Source organism: Ictidomys tridecemlineatus, chromosome 8 (genome assembly GCF_052094955.1).
Source record: "Ictidomys tridecemlineatus isolate mIctTri1 chromosome 8, mIctTri1.hap1, whole genome shotgun sequence".
NCBI lineage: Eukaryota > Metazoa > Chordata > Mammalia > Rodentia > Sciuridae > Ictidomys > Ictidomys tridecemlineatus.
Genome location: NC_135484.1, coordinates 78,694,014 through 78,711,598, shown reverse-complemented (window position 1 = coordinate 78,711,598; position 17,585 = coordinate 78,694,014). Strand labels below are relative to the sequence as shown.

Below are 17,585 nucleotides of genomic sequence, written 5' to 3'. Positions count from 1 at the left end.
ATTTCTATGCTTTACTTACCTTCTGTGTGCTACCTTTGGAATCAATATCTCTGACATTGGCTTCTTTCCTTTTCATAAGAAGGCCTTTACAGCTGTTTTCTAGACATCTATATTTGATTATTTTGGTGAAATATGGAAGTCAATATGTCTAAGACAAATTTATGAATTCTCTGTGCAGATCAGTTTCTCTGACTGTAAACAGTAGCTCTCTGATTTTTAGGTTTGAATCTTTGAATTTAGTCATTCTCTGCATACTTTTCTCCTTCTTCTAGGTTCATGTGATCCGGGAGGTGGCTTCCATGGCACAAGAAAAACTTGGGGTGTCATGTGAGGTCATTGACCTGAAGACTATAATACCTTGGGATGTGGATACAGTTTGCAAGGTATAAATATAATGTTGATAGAACATCATTTCTTCAAGACATTGTGTCATACTTATTGAATATTTGCAAAGAATTGTTTTGTGGTGGTGAGCTGCATGAGCATTTTCACCTGATTTAAAATTTTTAAATTTGTAGTGTGAAAGGAATGAATGCTGTGTCATCAGCTTAATGCCCAAGGAATCAAATTAGAGTTTTTTTTTTCCCTCTGACAGTTTTCTCTTTAAAATATTACAAAACTGAGCCTTTCATGTAGTCAGCTTGGGGTGAGTCATGTGAGCTATGAGGTGTTGCAAATAAGAAACTTTATCGTGGGAGTTGAAATCACCTGTTTTTTTTTTTTTTTAACTTCTTATTGGTTATAGCTCAATACGTTCAATAAGCAAGGTTTAATTTAGCCAGGTAAATGGTTTTGCTGAATTTTCATGCATCTTCTCTCCAGAATTGATGGGGATGGATTATTTTTTAAAAAACTTGCTCTCTTTATATCGCCTTAACATTGTGGATCACAGGGTGTTGTGTTGTAGGATTCTGGTTGCTCTGACTTAGAGCTTCTCTGTATCTTTGGCCTGATGAGAATGATCTTGTTCTTACTATTAATGGGATTTACATAGTCCTCTCTCAAGAATATCATTTAGTTCTCATATACTTATATATAATAGTTATCTTCTAATGTGGAGATAATTAAAAGTGTATCTGTCCTCATATTGGCATATAATAAACTTTAAGCTCTGTGATGGTTTCATCTTTTTAAGTCTAGGTAACAATCACTTTTTTTTTTTTTTAAATTTCCTAATGGAGTAGGATCCTAAGATCTATAGTATTTGTGATTTATTGTATATACTGTTTTTAGAGCTTTAGCAAGCTCAAAGCTATTGCATGCTATTTCTTATGCTATATGAAAATAAACTGTGGACACTACTTCTACAGATGTTTTTAGGTGAAGATTGTTTATAATTTAATGGAAGATTAAAGACTTGATACAGTAAATGTTTTTGTAGATTCATTGGCATCAGCAGAACACTTGACAGGATTACAAATGATTTTGATTTCAACAAGCCTAATCCCTCATGAGTGTAGTTGCAGTATTTCAGGTTGAATTATTCATAGCTGCATGAAAATAATTTAATGCTTTTTTTAAGGCATTTTTAGATCAAGTCAGTCCCTGGGTGTTTTCTTAAATAGCCAAATGCTCCAAATTCTGGTTAAATTGGAGCTTGCCTCTTGTTTTTAACACATTTGAGTTTGTGTTTTCAGGGTGGATGGTACTTCTGTATGGGGATATGATGTTTTGTCCTGGAGTGGAGAGGTATTCATATGTGATCAGGGCAAGCACTTTTTTTAATATACATATTTCTATACCTTCTACATTTAAAATGGATTTGTAGTATCTTACAGTAAAATACATAACATCACCCCAACTTGGTAATTATGAAAGTAAAGAGAGGAGAGAGAGAGGAAAAAAGAACATGGTAATTATTTATGTTTGTTTCCATTTGCTTTTTCCTTCCTGTATTAAATTTACTGGTTGCATCTTTTATGGTCCTGGAATGTCAACCCAGTGTCCTTAGGGCTCTGTCCTACTAGGAAAGATGAAAGAGGAGGCTGGAGTCCTCTACTGCATGAGACAGTGATGCATTAAACCTTGGACCTGTCAGTCTCATTTTCTTAGTCTTCTATTGGGATCCTTTCATCATGTTATTTTCCTGCTTGATGACCCTCCAGTTCTGACAGTGAAAGCCAGCCTGTCATTTCTTGATTACTTGGGTCTATTTGGGACTCTTTTTATTGCTGATTGTGGTACATCTCCTGTTTTTCTTTCATGTATCAAAAGAGAAATATTTTGGTAGTAAGCTTTTTTCCTTAGGATTTGAAAGAAGAGGGCCCTATAGCCAAACATTCGTATTAAAAATGATAGCTTTTTTAGTTTAACTAAAGTTAAGCTTCTCTTCTTCATCTTTATGAATTCTATAATAATCAAAATTTGTTTTTATGGTTCTCAGTGACATCAGTTTTTTCTAGTAGGATAAAATTCAGCTCTATTTGATGTATGTTAAACTTGATACCAATGTACATATTTTGGAATGCCTAATCAAAAAAAGCCTACTAAAGGTAAAAATGATGTGTTGAACACATTCAGTAGTATGCAGTATTCCATAAAGTGACTCTAGGATAGTTGAAAAGTTCATACTTTTTGCTTAGTCTTGGTGTGTTTGTTGTTTGGAAGATATGTATATGAAAACATTGTTTAAGGACAGACAAAGCAGCAGAGATTTTGAATGTTGTCCAGGGAAGTTACAAAACTGGAATTATATAAAATGAACTTTGTAGATCCAAATATATATATATATATATATACTTGATGATAAGAAGTCAGCTGTCCCAGTTATTCTTGGGTTATTAGTGAAGTGTAAATTTTTATTAGATTATAATCAAACATATGTTACAATTCCTATTGTGTCAATGGATGTGACAGTGAAAGAGTATGTAACAAACTAGTAAGACTAAAATTAGGCTAGTCCAAAAGAAGGAAAGGAGATTTGTACAAAAAACAGGTGGGTAAATAGAAAACTTCTTGTAAGATGAAAGATATAAACCTCCAAATAGAAGTAATTAAATAAATACAAATGAATTAAATAATCATAACAATTTTGTAAATGAGTTATAGGCTAAATGGACAAATTCCTGGGAAAATTAGAATCATTTAAAGTTGGTAAAAGAGCTATTAGAAAATCTGAATTGTCATTATCTGTTTAAGACATTAAATCCATTTTCAGTAACCTGCACGCAAAGAAAACCCTAGACTCATGACTTTACTGGTAAACTCTATAAAACACAATCTTTATACAAACTCTTATTGACAGTGGAACCAGAGGGGCAACTTTTTTTTTTGTACCTGGGATGTAACCTAGAGGTGCTTAACCACTGAGCCACATCAGTGGCTTTTTATTTTATTTTTTATTTTAAGAGAGAACATTGCTAAGTTGCTTAGGGCCTCACTAAGTTTTGCTAAGCCTGGCCTTGAACTTGCAATCCTCCTGGCTCAGTTTCCCAAGTCACTGGATTGCAGGCATGTGTCACTGTGCCTGGTTAAAGAGGAAGATTTCAAGTACTTTTTGTAAGGCCAGCATAATCTTTATATCAAACCTATAGTACCCTATAATAAAATAAAATTATAGATAAACTTTTCTTATGAACATAAGTAATGTTCACATTCACAAACCAGTTTATGAAATTTCCCAAGTTAAAAGAAAACAAGATAAATAAAAATCTTGCAATATATAAACAGCAGTTATTAAAATTCCATATCTACTCATGATTACAATTTCTTGGCAACTATGAAATGGAAGTGAATTCTTTTATTCTGATGAAGAGTAGTCACAAAATGCCTGTAGCAAAAATAATATTTTCTAGTAAAAAGTGTGCAGTTTTCTCCTTGAGGTCAGGACTCTCTAGGGGAAAATATAGTGATACACATGTCAGAACTTTCCACAGAAAATTCCAAAATATTATTCAGAAAAATCAAAGATGCAAATAAACTGAATTCAATTTAGTTTGAGTACCTCTTATCCAAATGTTTGGGACCAGAAGTGTTTCAGGTTTTAGTTTTTAGATTTGGGAAATTTGCATGGATGTTGCCAGTTGAGCTTCTCTAATTCAGACATTTAAAATCTGAACTGCTGTGAAATCCAAAACTTTCTGAGCTTCACTTAGGGCTCAAAAAAGTTTCATATTTCAGAACATTTTGGTTTTGAGATTTTTGGATCAAGATATTCAACCTTGTACCCTGTTAATGGATTGTCAGGCCAAGAATAGCCTTGACAACCTTAAAGAAAAAGATTGGAGGTCGTAGTTACCAAATGTCAAGATGTGTCATGGCTGCAGTTATGACAGTGCTGAATTGGTATAAAGGTACACAGATAGAATCCAGAAAGAGATCTGCTGGATTGAGGACAAAGGTGACATCACAGTTCACAGTGGAACAGCTTGTTTTGTTCAGTAAATGATGTTCATTAATTAATAATGATTTCATGAAAATTAACCCTTACCACACCACCTTCAATTCCAGATGAATTGAAGATCTAATTGTAAAAGAAAGAATGATGAAGTCCTTGGGAAAAAGCATAGATAAATTTATTTATTTATCTATTTATTTATTTTTGGTATTTAGAGTTGAATGCAGGGGCACTTTACCACTAAGCTACATTTTCAGCCCCTTTTCTTTTTTATTTTGAGACAGGGTCTCACTAAATTGCCTAGGCTGGCTTCAAACTAGTCTCCTGAGTAGCAGGATTGACAGGAATGTGCCATTGCACCTGGTGTGAATGTCTTTATGATTTTGTGCACTAACAAAACCCTAACATTAAAAAAATAAGCTGCTGATTTCATTAAAATTAAAAAAATATTATCAAAAGGACATTAGTAAGAGACTAGACATGTGGAGAAACTCAAGGAAATTTAGATCATGAAACATTAAGTACTTTGACTTAAAAAATAGTTAAAAAAGCAAAAATAAATAAATAAGTAAACAAACATAAGCAGACATCCCAAGAGAAATATGGCCAAAGCTCTTGAGAAAGAGTTTCAGAAAGTAGCTGTCCAAATGGCCAATAAGCATATGAAAAATTGGTCAATTTTTCTTATCATCAGGAAATGAAAATTAAAGTTCTAATGTAATAGGATCAGAGACCTTTGTTAAATATTAAAATGCTAATGTTGGCAAGACTGTGAAGCAACCCATCTCTCATATATTATTGATGGTGCTATAAATTGGTACAACCAATTTGAAAAATTGTGAGTCTCCATCTAAACCCTGTAAACCAGCAATTCTACGTATCCCTTCATATGCAATCAACCAATCAATCAATCAATAAATGATTTATATGTATCAAATAGAAATGTACACAAGATAAGTACAAGAATTTTCATAGGCATACAGTTTCTTATAAATCTATACTATAAACTATTTAAATGCCCATCAACCAGAGAATGGATAAATAATGAGTAAATAGAATATTCTTTGGCAATGAGAATTAATGAACTAAAATACTAGTGACAGTGTGTACTCATCTCACAAACATAACTTAAGGCAGACTCAAATAAGCATGTTATGTATGACTTTATTTAAATAATATTCACAGTAGGCAAAAATGATGTTATGCTATTGCTCTGGGCCAGTGAATATCATGAGGATAGTTAATAATTGGAAAGGGGCTTGAGGAAGTAGTACTGATTGCCAGTGACAGTTTCTTGTTGAAGAAACTTTTTAGTAACAACTCATTTCTTCAACTTTTTGAAGAAATTTTAGTAATCATTAATACTAAAATTCAGTTTTTGAAAATTGAAAACACTCATTTTGTACATTTTAAAAACTTTAATTGACACATAATAATTGTATATTATGGGAAAGAGTGTGCTGTTTCACTTTTTTATATATATCCTGCACTTCAACAAATGACACACAAATAAGTAAATAAATAAAAATTAAAAAGAAGCTTTATTCTCCGTCTGATTACTTTTCTTTTTATCACTCTTTGAACATCCCTTTCTGAAAATCCCAAGTCCAAAATGCTCCAAAATGTGAAATTGCTAAAAAAAAATCTTAGATTGTGGATTTTCAAGTTAGGGAATGCTTAATAGGTAAAGTCTATGTCAATGTTCCAATATCCAAAATATTTTAAAAGTAGAAACATTCCTGGTCCCAGGCATATCTGATAAGGAACACGCAGCCTGCACCATGCGCCTTTCTGTCAGCTAAGGGAGAGCGTTGGTGTGCTTTATTCAGCAGGACTTTCTTTAGTCCTGCATCTCTGTCCACATCCTTGTTCAGTTTCTCTTTATAACCAAGCTCTGTTGTCTCACTCATGTGAAACAGGAGCTCAGAAGTAGAGCTGTGCTCACCGAGGTCTTCCCAGGAGTGAGAACAGTGGTTAAGGTTGTGAGCTTTAATGGATTTTCCTGCTGAGATCCAGATCACATTCAGGAGGAGTTAAAAGTGAGCTGCCACATTAACAAAACAGTGGCCAGGCAGAAGGAGCCCTTGAGGAGCTGTCACATTTGAAAGGAAGATTTTTCTTTAAGTTCAGAGAAGCTGTCTATGAAAAATAAGGTCTTGATTTTTGCAGGAGAATGACAAGCTTTGAAAGAAACTCAAGATTTCAAGAGTCATATTGTCATTTAATTTAGAATCAGTTACATACAACACTGAGACAAAGAAAAAATTACAAAGCACAGGGATGGCCATATTTATCGAGAAAATTATTACTTACTATTTGGACATAATTATACATTCACTGAAGATTAAATTGTGTGAATTATTAAAATTAAGGGTTTTGCCTTTACACTTTGAAATTCTTTTGTTTCTCTCTTTCTCTCATGCCCTGCCTCCCTGCATTTAATTCCAAAGCAGATCCTGTTGCCTACACAATATGTCCAAAATCTGACCACCATTTCTGTTATTACCCTTGATCATGGTGCAGACCCCTAACGTTTCTAAGTTTTGGCCCTAGCGTCCTAACTGCTGTCTCTTGCTTCTGACCTTCCTTTGCCATAGGCAGAGTTTCATCATGAGTCACATAGTATCCCTTCTAATCTCAAGGCCTCAATAGTTTCCCATTAAACTTGGTAAAAAAGTCAAATGCCTTACCAAAGCCTATAAGGACCCCGTCTCACCATTCCACATCTCCACTGTACATCCACCCTTCAGGAAATACTCTGTTGTCAGATATGTATCCTGGATCATGGTTCACTCTGTTAGGTCACTATGCAAACAGATTCTCATTAAGGACCATCTTGACCAGATTGCTTAATATTTATTTCTTCTATTCTTACCAAGACCTCCGTCTACCTTCCCTTTCTTTTTCTTCATAACATGATCTAACAAAATGTTATTTATTTTTTTAGAATTAGTATATTTTATTTTTTCTCTTTCCCACACTTTTATTGGTGCATTATAGTTGTTGTTTTATATATATATACACACACACTTTTGGTACCAGGGATTGAATTCAGGGGCACTCAACCACTCAGCTACATCCCCAGCCCTTTTTTATATTTTATTTAGAGACAGGGTCTCATTGAGTTGCTTAGAGTTTCTCTAACTTGCTGAGACTGGCTTTGAACTTGCCATCCTCTTGTTTCAGCCTCCCGAGCTGCTGAGATTACATATTCTTACATGCAGCAATATAACAATATTATTTGGTTAATATCATTCCTAGCATTTACCCCCTCCCTTCTTGCCTCCTATCACGTAGTCCTTTTCTTCTACTGATCTCCCTATGATTTTTCTTTTTTTAAAAAAAATTGTTCTTTTTAGATATACATGACAGTAGAGTGTATTTTGATATATTATATATACTTATTCTAATTAGGATCCCATTCTTGTAGTTGTACATGGTAGTGTATTCATATATGAACATAGGAAAGTTATGTCAATTCATTCTACTGACTTAGCCATAAAAAAGAATGACTTTATGACTTTTACCAGTAAATGGATGGACATGGAGACTATCATGCTAAGTGAAATAAGCCAGTCCCCCAAACCAAAGGCTGAATATTCTTTTTGACAGAAAGATGCTAACACAAGTTAAAGGGGTGAGGGGAGAATAGACATTCAGTGGATTAGACTCTCTTTGATTTTCATGAGATCTTCGCTTCCCTTACCTTTCTTTTTCTTTTTCTTCTCTAGCTTCCAAATATGAGAGAAAACATACAACCCTTGATCTTCTGAGCTTGGCTTTATTTTTCTTAATAGTTGTTCACTTTTCATAATGATATGTTGAAATTTTTTACTTAAATTTTCATTAGAATAGGACAAATTTGTCTTTCCCAAAAGACAAAGTGAAGTTGACTTTATGGTAAACTTCAATTATCTTTAATTTCTAAGAAAAGAATTTGTATGGATAATTCCATTTTATGTATGGATGAAAGTTACTATTTTTTGTAGCAGATTTTAAAACATTTTTCTTTTGAATGTGGTTATCTCCAAAACTTGAAAATTCATGTTTTCTCAAGGAAAACATACTGGATGTGATTTTATCTTGAAAAAATAAATTAAGTCCAAATGAACATGGATTGATATAGCATGTTAAGACATTTACATTTATTGAGGTATGTAGTCATTTACTTCTTTCATAAATGTCTATTCTTAATTTTTTATGGTTTTCAAACCTTTTTATATTTAAATTTTATCTTATTTTTTGTTGCTTCATTGTTACCTAGCTATATGGGATCCAGAAGAGTATAACTGAGAAATATACATTGGTCAGAGACGGTCTGTAGTGTTTTTGTCATGAATCAAGAGCACTTGTTTTACTCTTCCAACCTTAATTTACCAATTTGTGCTTTTCAGAGCCTTTTTTCTTCTTATTTCCTTGTCTGCATTACATTGTATGGGATTTTAGCTGGAAGAGGTCATCCTGGGCCAGTTCCCTTTGGTAGGCTCATAGCCACCATGCACAGCTATGGGTCAAGAATTTTCTCTGTGCAAACACATTATGCTATAAGATTACTGTCTCCTTGCTTCCACTCTACCCTAAAAGCAACCTCTTACTTTCCTGAGGTTCTCTGGGCATTTTTTTTTTTGAATCAGAAATTTTTAACAAAATTAGGAAATGATATAGAACTGTCTGGTCTTCTCGCCAGCTCTTTCTCTTACCCTTACCTTTTTCATTTAAATGTAAGTTACCTAGCAAAAAGTATGATCTGCTCAAAGACATAAATGGTTGTTCTTTGGCTACATATCAGGGCACCTCTAGTCTTGGAGTATTTGGGGGTTACTCTATCATAGCTGCAAGGCAAGGTCTCAGAGATATTGCAGTTTAATGCTCAAAGTCATTCTGCTGTAGCATGAGGGAGTGACCCTATTGGAAGGGAGCACTCAGGGTCCCTAGATTGAAATTTCCTATCTCCTGCCCTTTCACTCCACTGTTTCCATTCTTGTTACAGAAGACTTCACTATGGGCTAGATATTAAGGCTAGCAGGGGTGGGTGGGGATAAGTTCTGGGGGTAGGGATCTCAACAAAGAAGGAGGGATATTGTAGGAGTGGAACTGGGAAGGAGTTAAATTCTGCTGATTGGATGTGTGTAGTTAGTTGCTTATATATCAGAATGACCAGGTGCTTAGTCTTGCATTGGCCTCTGGATTAATCTGTGTAAGTATTAATAGAGGAAAACATGTTTAGAAGACCATGTTAGTGAAGACTCATTGATTAAATTAAAGTCTAATTTTTGTATCATTCAAGTTTGATTTTTAAATTTTTCATAGGGTCGATTTATACCTTGATGAATTTTATTTTTTTTTAAATTGAGATGGCTAATAACTAGCAAATTAATATGTAGGGCCTGGACTTTGTACTGCATGGCTTGTAATTGGTTTTGTGGGGAAGCTGAAGTATTTGATTTTAGAGAATCCTTAATGGTTAAGCACTACCAATTATATACATTTCAAAAATTGGTGTCTGGAGCTAAATGAATAATTCAGTGTTAACTAGGAGCCATTTTGCTTGAGGGTATGTGTGAGTGTGTGTGAGAGAGAGGGAGAGATGTGGAGGGAAGGAGAGACAGAGGCTGGGCACAAATGGCCAGGGAGGGCCTGCCAGTGGGAGAGGAAGGAAGAGAGAACAAAAGAGAGACTGAAAACAAGAACTTCCTTGTCAGGTGTAATTATTAACTGAAATTAGGAAGGTGAAAGGGTAATGGAGATAGTAACACCAGCAATGACCGCTAGAGGCCTCTCTTAGGCCAGGTTTAATGGCTAATATCACCAAGTTTTCCTCATGGGGCCTGACTATCCTTGTAAATGAAACATATGTTTTGTTATAGTTCTGAATGAATAGTGTGCCAGTAGTTTTGTTCTAGAGCATGTGTTATGATGTGACTTAGATGTTTTATTTAGTTTACATATCAGAATAACTGATAATCTATTGGATTGAAAACAACAAATTAGTAATCTCGTCTCTAAATAAAACTTCAGCAAAAACATGTAATCAAAGAATGTTACCAAATATTCATAGATCTTTTTGACAGTATAAGGATATTTGGGGTTTTAAATTATTATGTGTTTAATTGTTGAGTATTTTATATTCTTGATGGCAGATCTTAAGATATTTTAGGTTGTAAAAAATTGTATTTCTTTATGTTTAAGAGAAACTTCTAATATAAAAAACTATTAAGAAACAATGCAGCAATCTTATATTTATTCTCTGGGGAAAAAATAAGTTTTTTTTTTTTTTTTTCTTGAGAAGTAAGTAAAACAAGTCTCAATTTTAGTTTGGAATTGTTTTTGATGTGGTTTGACCTTGCAAAGAAAGTGGATGTGACGTTGTCCTCCTGTTTGATAAGAACTTATTGTTATTCTTTTCCAAAATAGGAATGCCAATAGTTTGGAACTTGCTAAGCTGTCCTTCCTGTGGGATTTTCTTTGTCATGTTATAGCACGTTGACTGTTATAAGAATCAGAACCCATTTGGGGCTCTTAAATGCTATATTGGGATGAGATTGCAACATATATTGCCCTGCTTGGTGGTGGTCTTTGGCCAGTTCCTCTTAGGCTCACTGCAGGCAGGGAGTTTATATATTTTTTGTATTGCTAGATTCCCAATAGTTACCAAGAGTGTCTAGAATGTAGTAGGTGCTCATTATAGATTTGTTGAAAGATCTTGTTCAATTTTAAAAATCATCTGTGGTCTTTGGTTTTTTAAATTGGTAATTTCTGCAGGAAAAAGTACACTGAGAATATCATTCCTGCCACCTGGCTTATTTTGTTATAATCTAGGTAGGTTTTTCTGACCTGATTCTGTTTAATGTAGTTCATATAACAGAACTTAGCATAGTCCCTGGTGAGTGAAAAAGGTTAAAAGTATATCTTGTGCACATCTCCTTTCATATTCAGTTCTTCTAATGATGTCATCGTCATTATATAGATAAGAGCTTAGCAAACATTTTCTATGAAGGGCCAGAAAGCTAAGGTTTGGAGAAGGTGGAATATTTGATAGCTGGTTTGGGACAGGGCTGGCTTTATCCCAGAGTGCTGGGTGCCAGAGCCTTAACTTCTTTCTTATAACATGCAACTTCTTAAGCAAAGATTGAATAGAATTTGTAAATATTTTCTAGAATTGATGAAATAACTGGCTGTGATTTAAATGTTATCTGAAAGCATAAGAGAGATTGGCAACAGAAATGTATTTATGGGGAGCAGTAATATTTTTAGTTCATGTCTGTTTCATGCCAGGCTTTTTGTTAGACCATCTGTGTTCTGATTTAATCCTTTTCAGGTATTCTATGTGCTAAGAATTATTATTCTTGCTTAGAGAGAAGGAAATTGAGATTCAGAAAGATGAGAAACATCCCTAAGTCACTCAGCTAAGAAGTGGGAAGCACTGCAGGTCAACCTTAGGTCTTAAATTCTTGAAGCCTGATTTTATCATAGTACAATAGTGCCTCATGTTAGAATATTTATTTTACAATTAAATTATTTCATGCTTAAAAAATCATCACTTGAGAGTGTTACTGATGAAATATTTCTAAATTTCAGCTTGTAGCATATTTTTTAACATGTCTAGGAAATTTCTAACACATTTATCCCTTGTATAGTGCTTAAAAAACATATGTGTGTGTGTGGAAGACTTTCCTAAATACTTTGAAAATCACATTAACAAATTGTCTTTATTTGATGTTACTTTTGTTTCTTTCTACATGGAACTGAATAAAGCAAGATTAAATTGTATAATTATATTTTATATTTCTAATCCTGTTTGGTGTGCTTTTGAATTATCCCTTTAATACACTTAAATTATTTGAGTTTGACTCAAGATTTTCATTTTGTTGAAACTATTTGCTTTTGTTGTGTTAAACAATAGTAACAAGATAAAGAAATGCATTACCTCATTTCAGAGTGAAAAAAAGTCATATGCATTGTGCTCTTAGTTTAACATGTTAGGTACAGTGTAAGAAATCTTATCGTGTTGTCTACTTTTCTTGATGGTCACTTAATTTATGCTTCTGCATTAACCATATACTTAGAAAATGATTATTATTTTTTGTCTTTTCCTATTATAATAAAATTCTGGTTTTGCAGGATTTTATATGATCTAACTATGATAATTTCTAACTATGATAATTTCGCCTAAATATTTATTGAAACTGTGGTCCACAAAGGCTTTTAAAAAAGGAAATTACCCTTCTCTATTCCATTATTTGGGCTGCCCTTATCAAACGTGGCTAGTTAATCCTTCCAAGTATATCTACTCCCTAACATATTGTCTTATTGCTTTTCTTCCTGGAACTTGGTTTGTCTGTTGTTTATATATATTTTTACACCTTTAATTGCTATATTTTAAAAATTTATCTGTCCTACATCTTAAGTTTATTTTCAATATTTTGTGTATTTTTGATGATATTGTGATAGTATAGTATTATAGTTTTTCCTTTGTTTACATTGTCTCTTTCAGTGTGGCAGTAGAAGAGATTTTAAAAATTAAGGTTACACTTTAACATGACTACAAAATATATAATATAGCACAATTTCTAATGCAAAACCACATTTTCCCTTCTTTCTCTCCTCTCTAAACATTTTCAACTGCTTCTGTATTTTGTTCTTTCAGTGGCTGCTTTCATATCACTAAGTTACGTTGCATAGATACTTCTGCTGTAAGAATATATATATATATATATATATATATTTATCTATAGTTATTTCTGCAAAGTCCTGAATTCACCACAGATGCCTACTAAAAAAATAACTGGGATTATGGAAAAAATAGGTTGGGCAGCCCATTTAAAAACCTTTTTTTCTACTTTGTAGTGAGAGCAAGGAAGAGGTTGTAACTAGTCAGGAAAGACGGAGCCTGTTTAATTACTGAGTTAAGGGCAAAATGCATCAAAGTTGGGGAGACTGTGCAATAAACACCTCTAAGGCAGAGCAGACGGGACAGCCCAGGCCAGGAGGCAGGGCGCACAGTCCTGCTCCTCTCTGAGGCTGAGTCAGCACTGTGGTTATACTTTGCCATTCACTTTGTTTCTTAATGGCACGAAACAGTAATGTGCTGGGGCAAATTGCATGGATGCCAACATGGCTAGGTTAGTTGCTGCCACCTTTGGCTGAAAAGCATGTTTCCCACTAGTGCCAGGAAAATGAACTTCCCTTGCCCAGTCCATTCCCTTACGAGGTTCACTGCTGATTGGAGGATACTGGCTCCCCTCTTCTTTTAGGCTATGCTATAGACTAAAAAAATAGTTTCTTCACATTTTACCCTGAAAAAGTGGGATTAATCATCAGGTGACCTATTAAAATAAAATGTGGAGACTGTGTAAAAATGTTTTGGGTGATTCCAGAACAAGAGATCCATCACAATCACAGGTGTATCAACATCCTCATCTTTGACTTTAAGCATTATTCACTCACACTGTGATGGTTTGGATGTGAGGTGTCTCCCAAAAGGTCACATGTCTGACAATGAAAGAAGGTTTGGAAGAGAAATGATTGGGTTATAGCCTTAACCCAGTCAGTGAATTAATACCTGATGGAATTAACCAGTGGTAACTGGAGGCAGGTGGGATGTGGCTGAAGGAAGTGGTTCATTGGGGGTGTGGCTATGGGATATATATATATATATTTGTTATCTGGAGAGTGGAGTCTCTCTCTGCTTCATGATCACCACGTGAGCTGCTTCTCTCTGACACATTCTTCCGCCATGATGTTCAGCCTCACCTCAAGCCTCGAGGAATGGAGCCTGCCTTCTATGGACGAAAAAACTGACTAAAACCCTATAGCACATTGCTATTTTAATGTGCCTATATTACCTGTTGTCCTTACTTCATTATGTTCCTAGTTCATTTCTTTTACTGATTGCCTTTTGATTTTAAAATATTGACTTCAATCTCTATATCTTGTTCCACTAACATTTCCTGGTATCTCTTGACTTCTCATTATATCAGAAGGTGATGTTAATGCCCTCTACTTCTGCATCCATTCTGTCTTTCTTTCCTTGCAATTCCTATTTTTTGTCAGCTGGTTATATTACATTGCCAAGACTGGTAACATTACATTCTGTTCTTTGCTTGTAATTAAAGCCTTTACCTATAGATTAATTCTAAAAGTTGAAAAACAATAAATACTGAATTATTATGATAAAATAAATATTCTTTACCACTGAGATGATGGTGGGGGGCTGAGGGGTAAGGTTTGATTTTATTTTTGCTTCAGCTTCATTGTCTCTGACCTTTGGACCCTAAAAGGAAATTTTCTTGGTATTTTGATCAAATAGTTCGCCTTTTCTTATGGTGCATTTGCTGAAAGTCTTGCTGGATTTTAGATGCTTCATATTTGGGCCTTGGCATTCTTTTAGATCTTTTTGGATTCTGTAGAGTTTTAAATTAACTTTCATTTTTTTTTATTTGAAAAAGCATAACATGCCTTTAAAATATGTTGAGGATCCTTCATACTCTCTCTTTTTTGAATCAAAATATGAAATGTTATGGATAACAAATAATGTGAGATCCAAAACCCACACTATGAGATAGTCAACGGTGTGGCTCATGTATTAATCCCCGCCCCCTCACTTTCTTCCCAGCAGCATGCTTAGGCAGTCACCTGCAAGGCTGCTCCAAGATTACATGCTCATTGTGATATGTCAGTCACTTTTGAAACAGCAGCCTAAACCAACACCAAATTCTCTCCAAAGGGAGCCCAACTGTCTTCTGCACTAGAGTTTTTGTGCCAGGCAGATCCAGTCCCTGAGAGGGTGTTGTTGTGCTGGGGCCATGGTTCCCCCAAGCAGCTGAGTGACGTTTGGAGACTAATATTGAAAACTGCACTTTGTCTGGATATCATCAAGAATGGCAGTTTCTGATCTTCAAACCACCCCCTCTAGGCTTGGGTTCAGAACCTTGGACTCCTCAACCATCTCTGGCAAAGGTTGTCCAAAGAGGCCAACTCAAATTTAGACAGATTTTTCTGGAATAGCAAGCTTTAGGAAAGGTAAGCTGTGAGGTGTCCCCTTTCTATGTTGCCTTCCTGCCAATTACTGCCACCTACTGCCATCACTGCACTGGTTCATACTCTCTCTTTGATTGCAGGTTTATTTCTGCCTTTTCAGGGTTCTCTCACATTCTTTTGCATCTTGACCCACACCTCTCTAAAACTGCTAGAGGATGGTCTCCTGATGTTTCTCTGGGTGACTCAAAGACATCATCTCATATGTCCTGCTACTTCCCTTGTCATGGTTTCTCCCTCATTTTGGGGGTGTCTGTATACCCCAATTAACTTCTTCAAGCAAAGAGTATATGGGATGGGTTTGGTTTTTTTTTTTTTTTTTTTGACTCTTTCTGACTTTTGAACTTGATCTATATCTGGTAGTTCACAGAATTCTAGGTTCATAGGAAATTTCACTTAGTACTTTGGAGACAGTATTTCACTCTATGTTTATATCATGTTGGAGTAGAAAATTTTGATACCAGACTGATTCTCATTCTTTTGTAAGTGATCTCTTTGTGTGTTTTTTCTGGAAAGTTCTATGACTTTTTGTTTTGGACTGTTTATTTTATACTGAAATGTCAGGTTTGAGTCTGCCCATGAGTCTCTTTCACTCATCTTGTTCATTTTTCATGCCTTTCCTCTGGGATCTTCTTACTTATTTTAAAATAATTATGTCTTTTGAGTTTTTTTTTAAATATCTTTTTTTCAAAAACTCTTATAGTATGATAAATGTAATTTGGATTCTTTGTGTTTTCTACTTTTTGTTCTGGTGTTTTAGCAGTGTTTTGTCCATCTTCTCTATTCTTTTTTTTAGTTGTTGAAAGACCTTTATTTTATTTATTTATATGTGGTGCTGATAACAGAACCCAATGCCTCACACACACCAGGTAAGCACTCCACTGCTGAGCCACAGCCTCAGTGCACCCCCCACCTCCCTTTTCTATTCTTTTAATTCTTATTTTGAATATTTTAATTTCAACAGTGGATTTTTTTTCTTTATTCAACTCTTTTTTGCATCATTTTTTTTTGTGTGTATGTGTAATGACTTCTTTATTCCCTGTCATTTTACAGATTGAGTCTTTAAAGTTCTGTTCTAGAAATTATCTACTGCCTAAGTAGTTTTGTTTTTTTTTTTTGGCCACATATATTTTTTTCACTTGTGATTGTTGATTTTTCTGGATAGCTTACAGACATAGTTTCCCATATATCTCTTTCTTCACAAGGCCTCTCTCCTATGGGGGAAAAATGCATAGAAGATCTGCACAGGGGGCGAGACTTTGTTTTGAGGTGAGTGGATAGGAAGTTCATTCTAGGAAGAAGAGGTGCTGCAGGATGTGTATGTGGGGTGGTTTTGATTCTTGGACATCAACACTTCAGTAGCTGCCTATCTTCATAAGAAATTTGAATAATTTTATCAGTAGCTAACTTCTTTGCCTGGATTGTCTTTGGGGCCAGTGTTGGAAAGCTGTATTTTATTTGGGAGTGGGGGCAGTTGGTACAGCTGTTCTCTTTAACTCTGATGTTTTCCATGTCAATTTTTTTAAAGTGAAATTTGTTTTTTTAACTGGCATGTGGAGGCATAAATATTGTCCAAATTAATGGGGTAACATCATTCTCCATTCTTCTGCCTACCTTCCACACCAACTGATGGACTTGCCTCTCAGGGGTTGGGGATTAGCTTCCTTTTCCATTGTATCTCTCATATGTCTGGGTTTCTACTTCCTTTGCTCTTTATTTTTTCATCACACATCTGCAAGAGAATTTTTTTCAGTTCCCTTTATCTGACAATCACTGTCCTTCCCAACCTTGTTGTCTTTGCTGTTACAGGTGTTTTCTCTTTTTCGTTCATTTCCTGTTCTTGGAAAGTAGGGAGACAAAAGCACAGACTAAGCCTGTCACTTAGTACCGAAAGCCTCCTCTGTTATGTCTTCTCAATTTTTAACAGGAAGCTTGGTGACTTGTGTATTTTGGTCTATGTCCTGTTTTTTCATCGGAATGTTATTCTTTCCAATAATTTCTGTGTTGATTTTATCAGATTTTCTAAGTTGTTAATAATATTCTGCAAGTAATACCAATTTTGTGTCTTTGAAGAATAAACTATCTTCTTATTTTTTCTTATTTAGCTAGAACCTCTGGACAATAGTGGATGACAGTGATGATAGCAGACATTGCAACAAAAGACCACATATAATGAGCTTTATTAGAAGCAGAGATAGGAGGACATTTTCTG

General features: G+C 34.7%; 1 protein-coding gene across 2 annotated transcripts in view; it reads left to right on the top strand.

The window, feature by feature from the left end:
* Nucleotides 1–17,585, top strand: part of Bckdhb (branched chain keto acid dehydrogenase E1 subunit beta) — a 190,943-nt gene that overhangs the window by 69,402 nt on the left and 103,956 nt on the right. For both annotated transcript variants that reach the window (XM_078019699.1, XM_078019698.1), the window contains exon 8: nucleotides 273–383. In XM_078019699.1, the coding sequence (XP_077875825.1) occupies nucleotides 273–383 (111 nt within the window). The remainder of the gene's footprint in view (nucleotides 1–272; nucleotides 384–17,585) is intronic.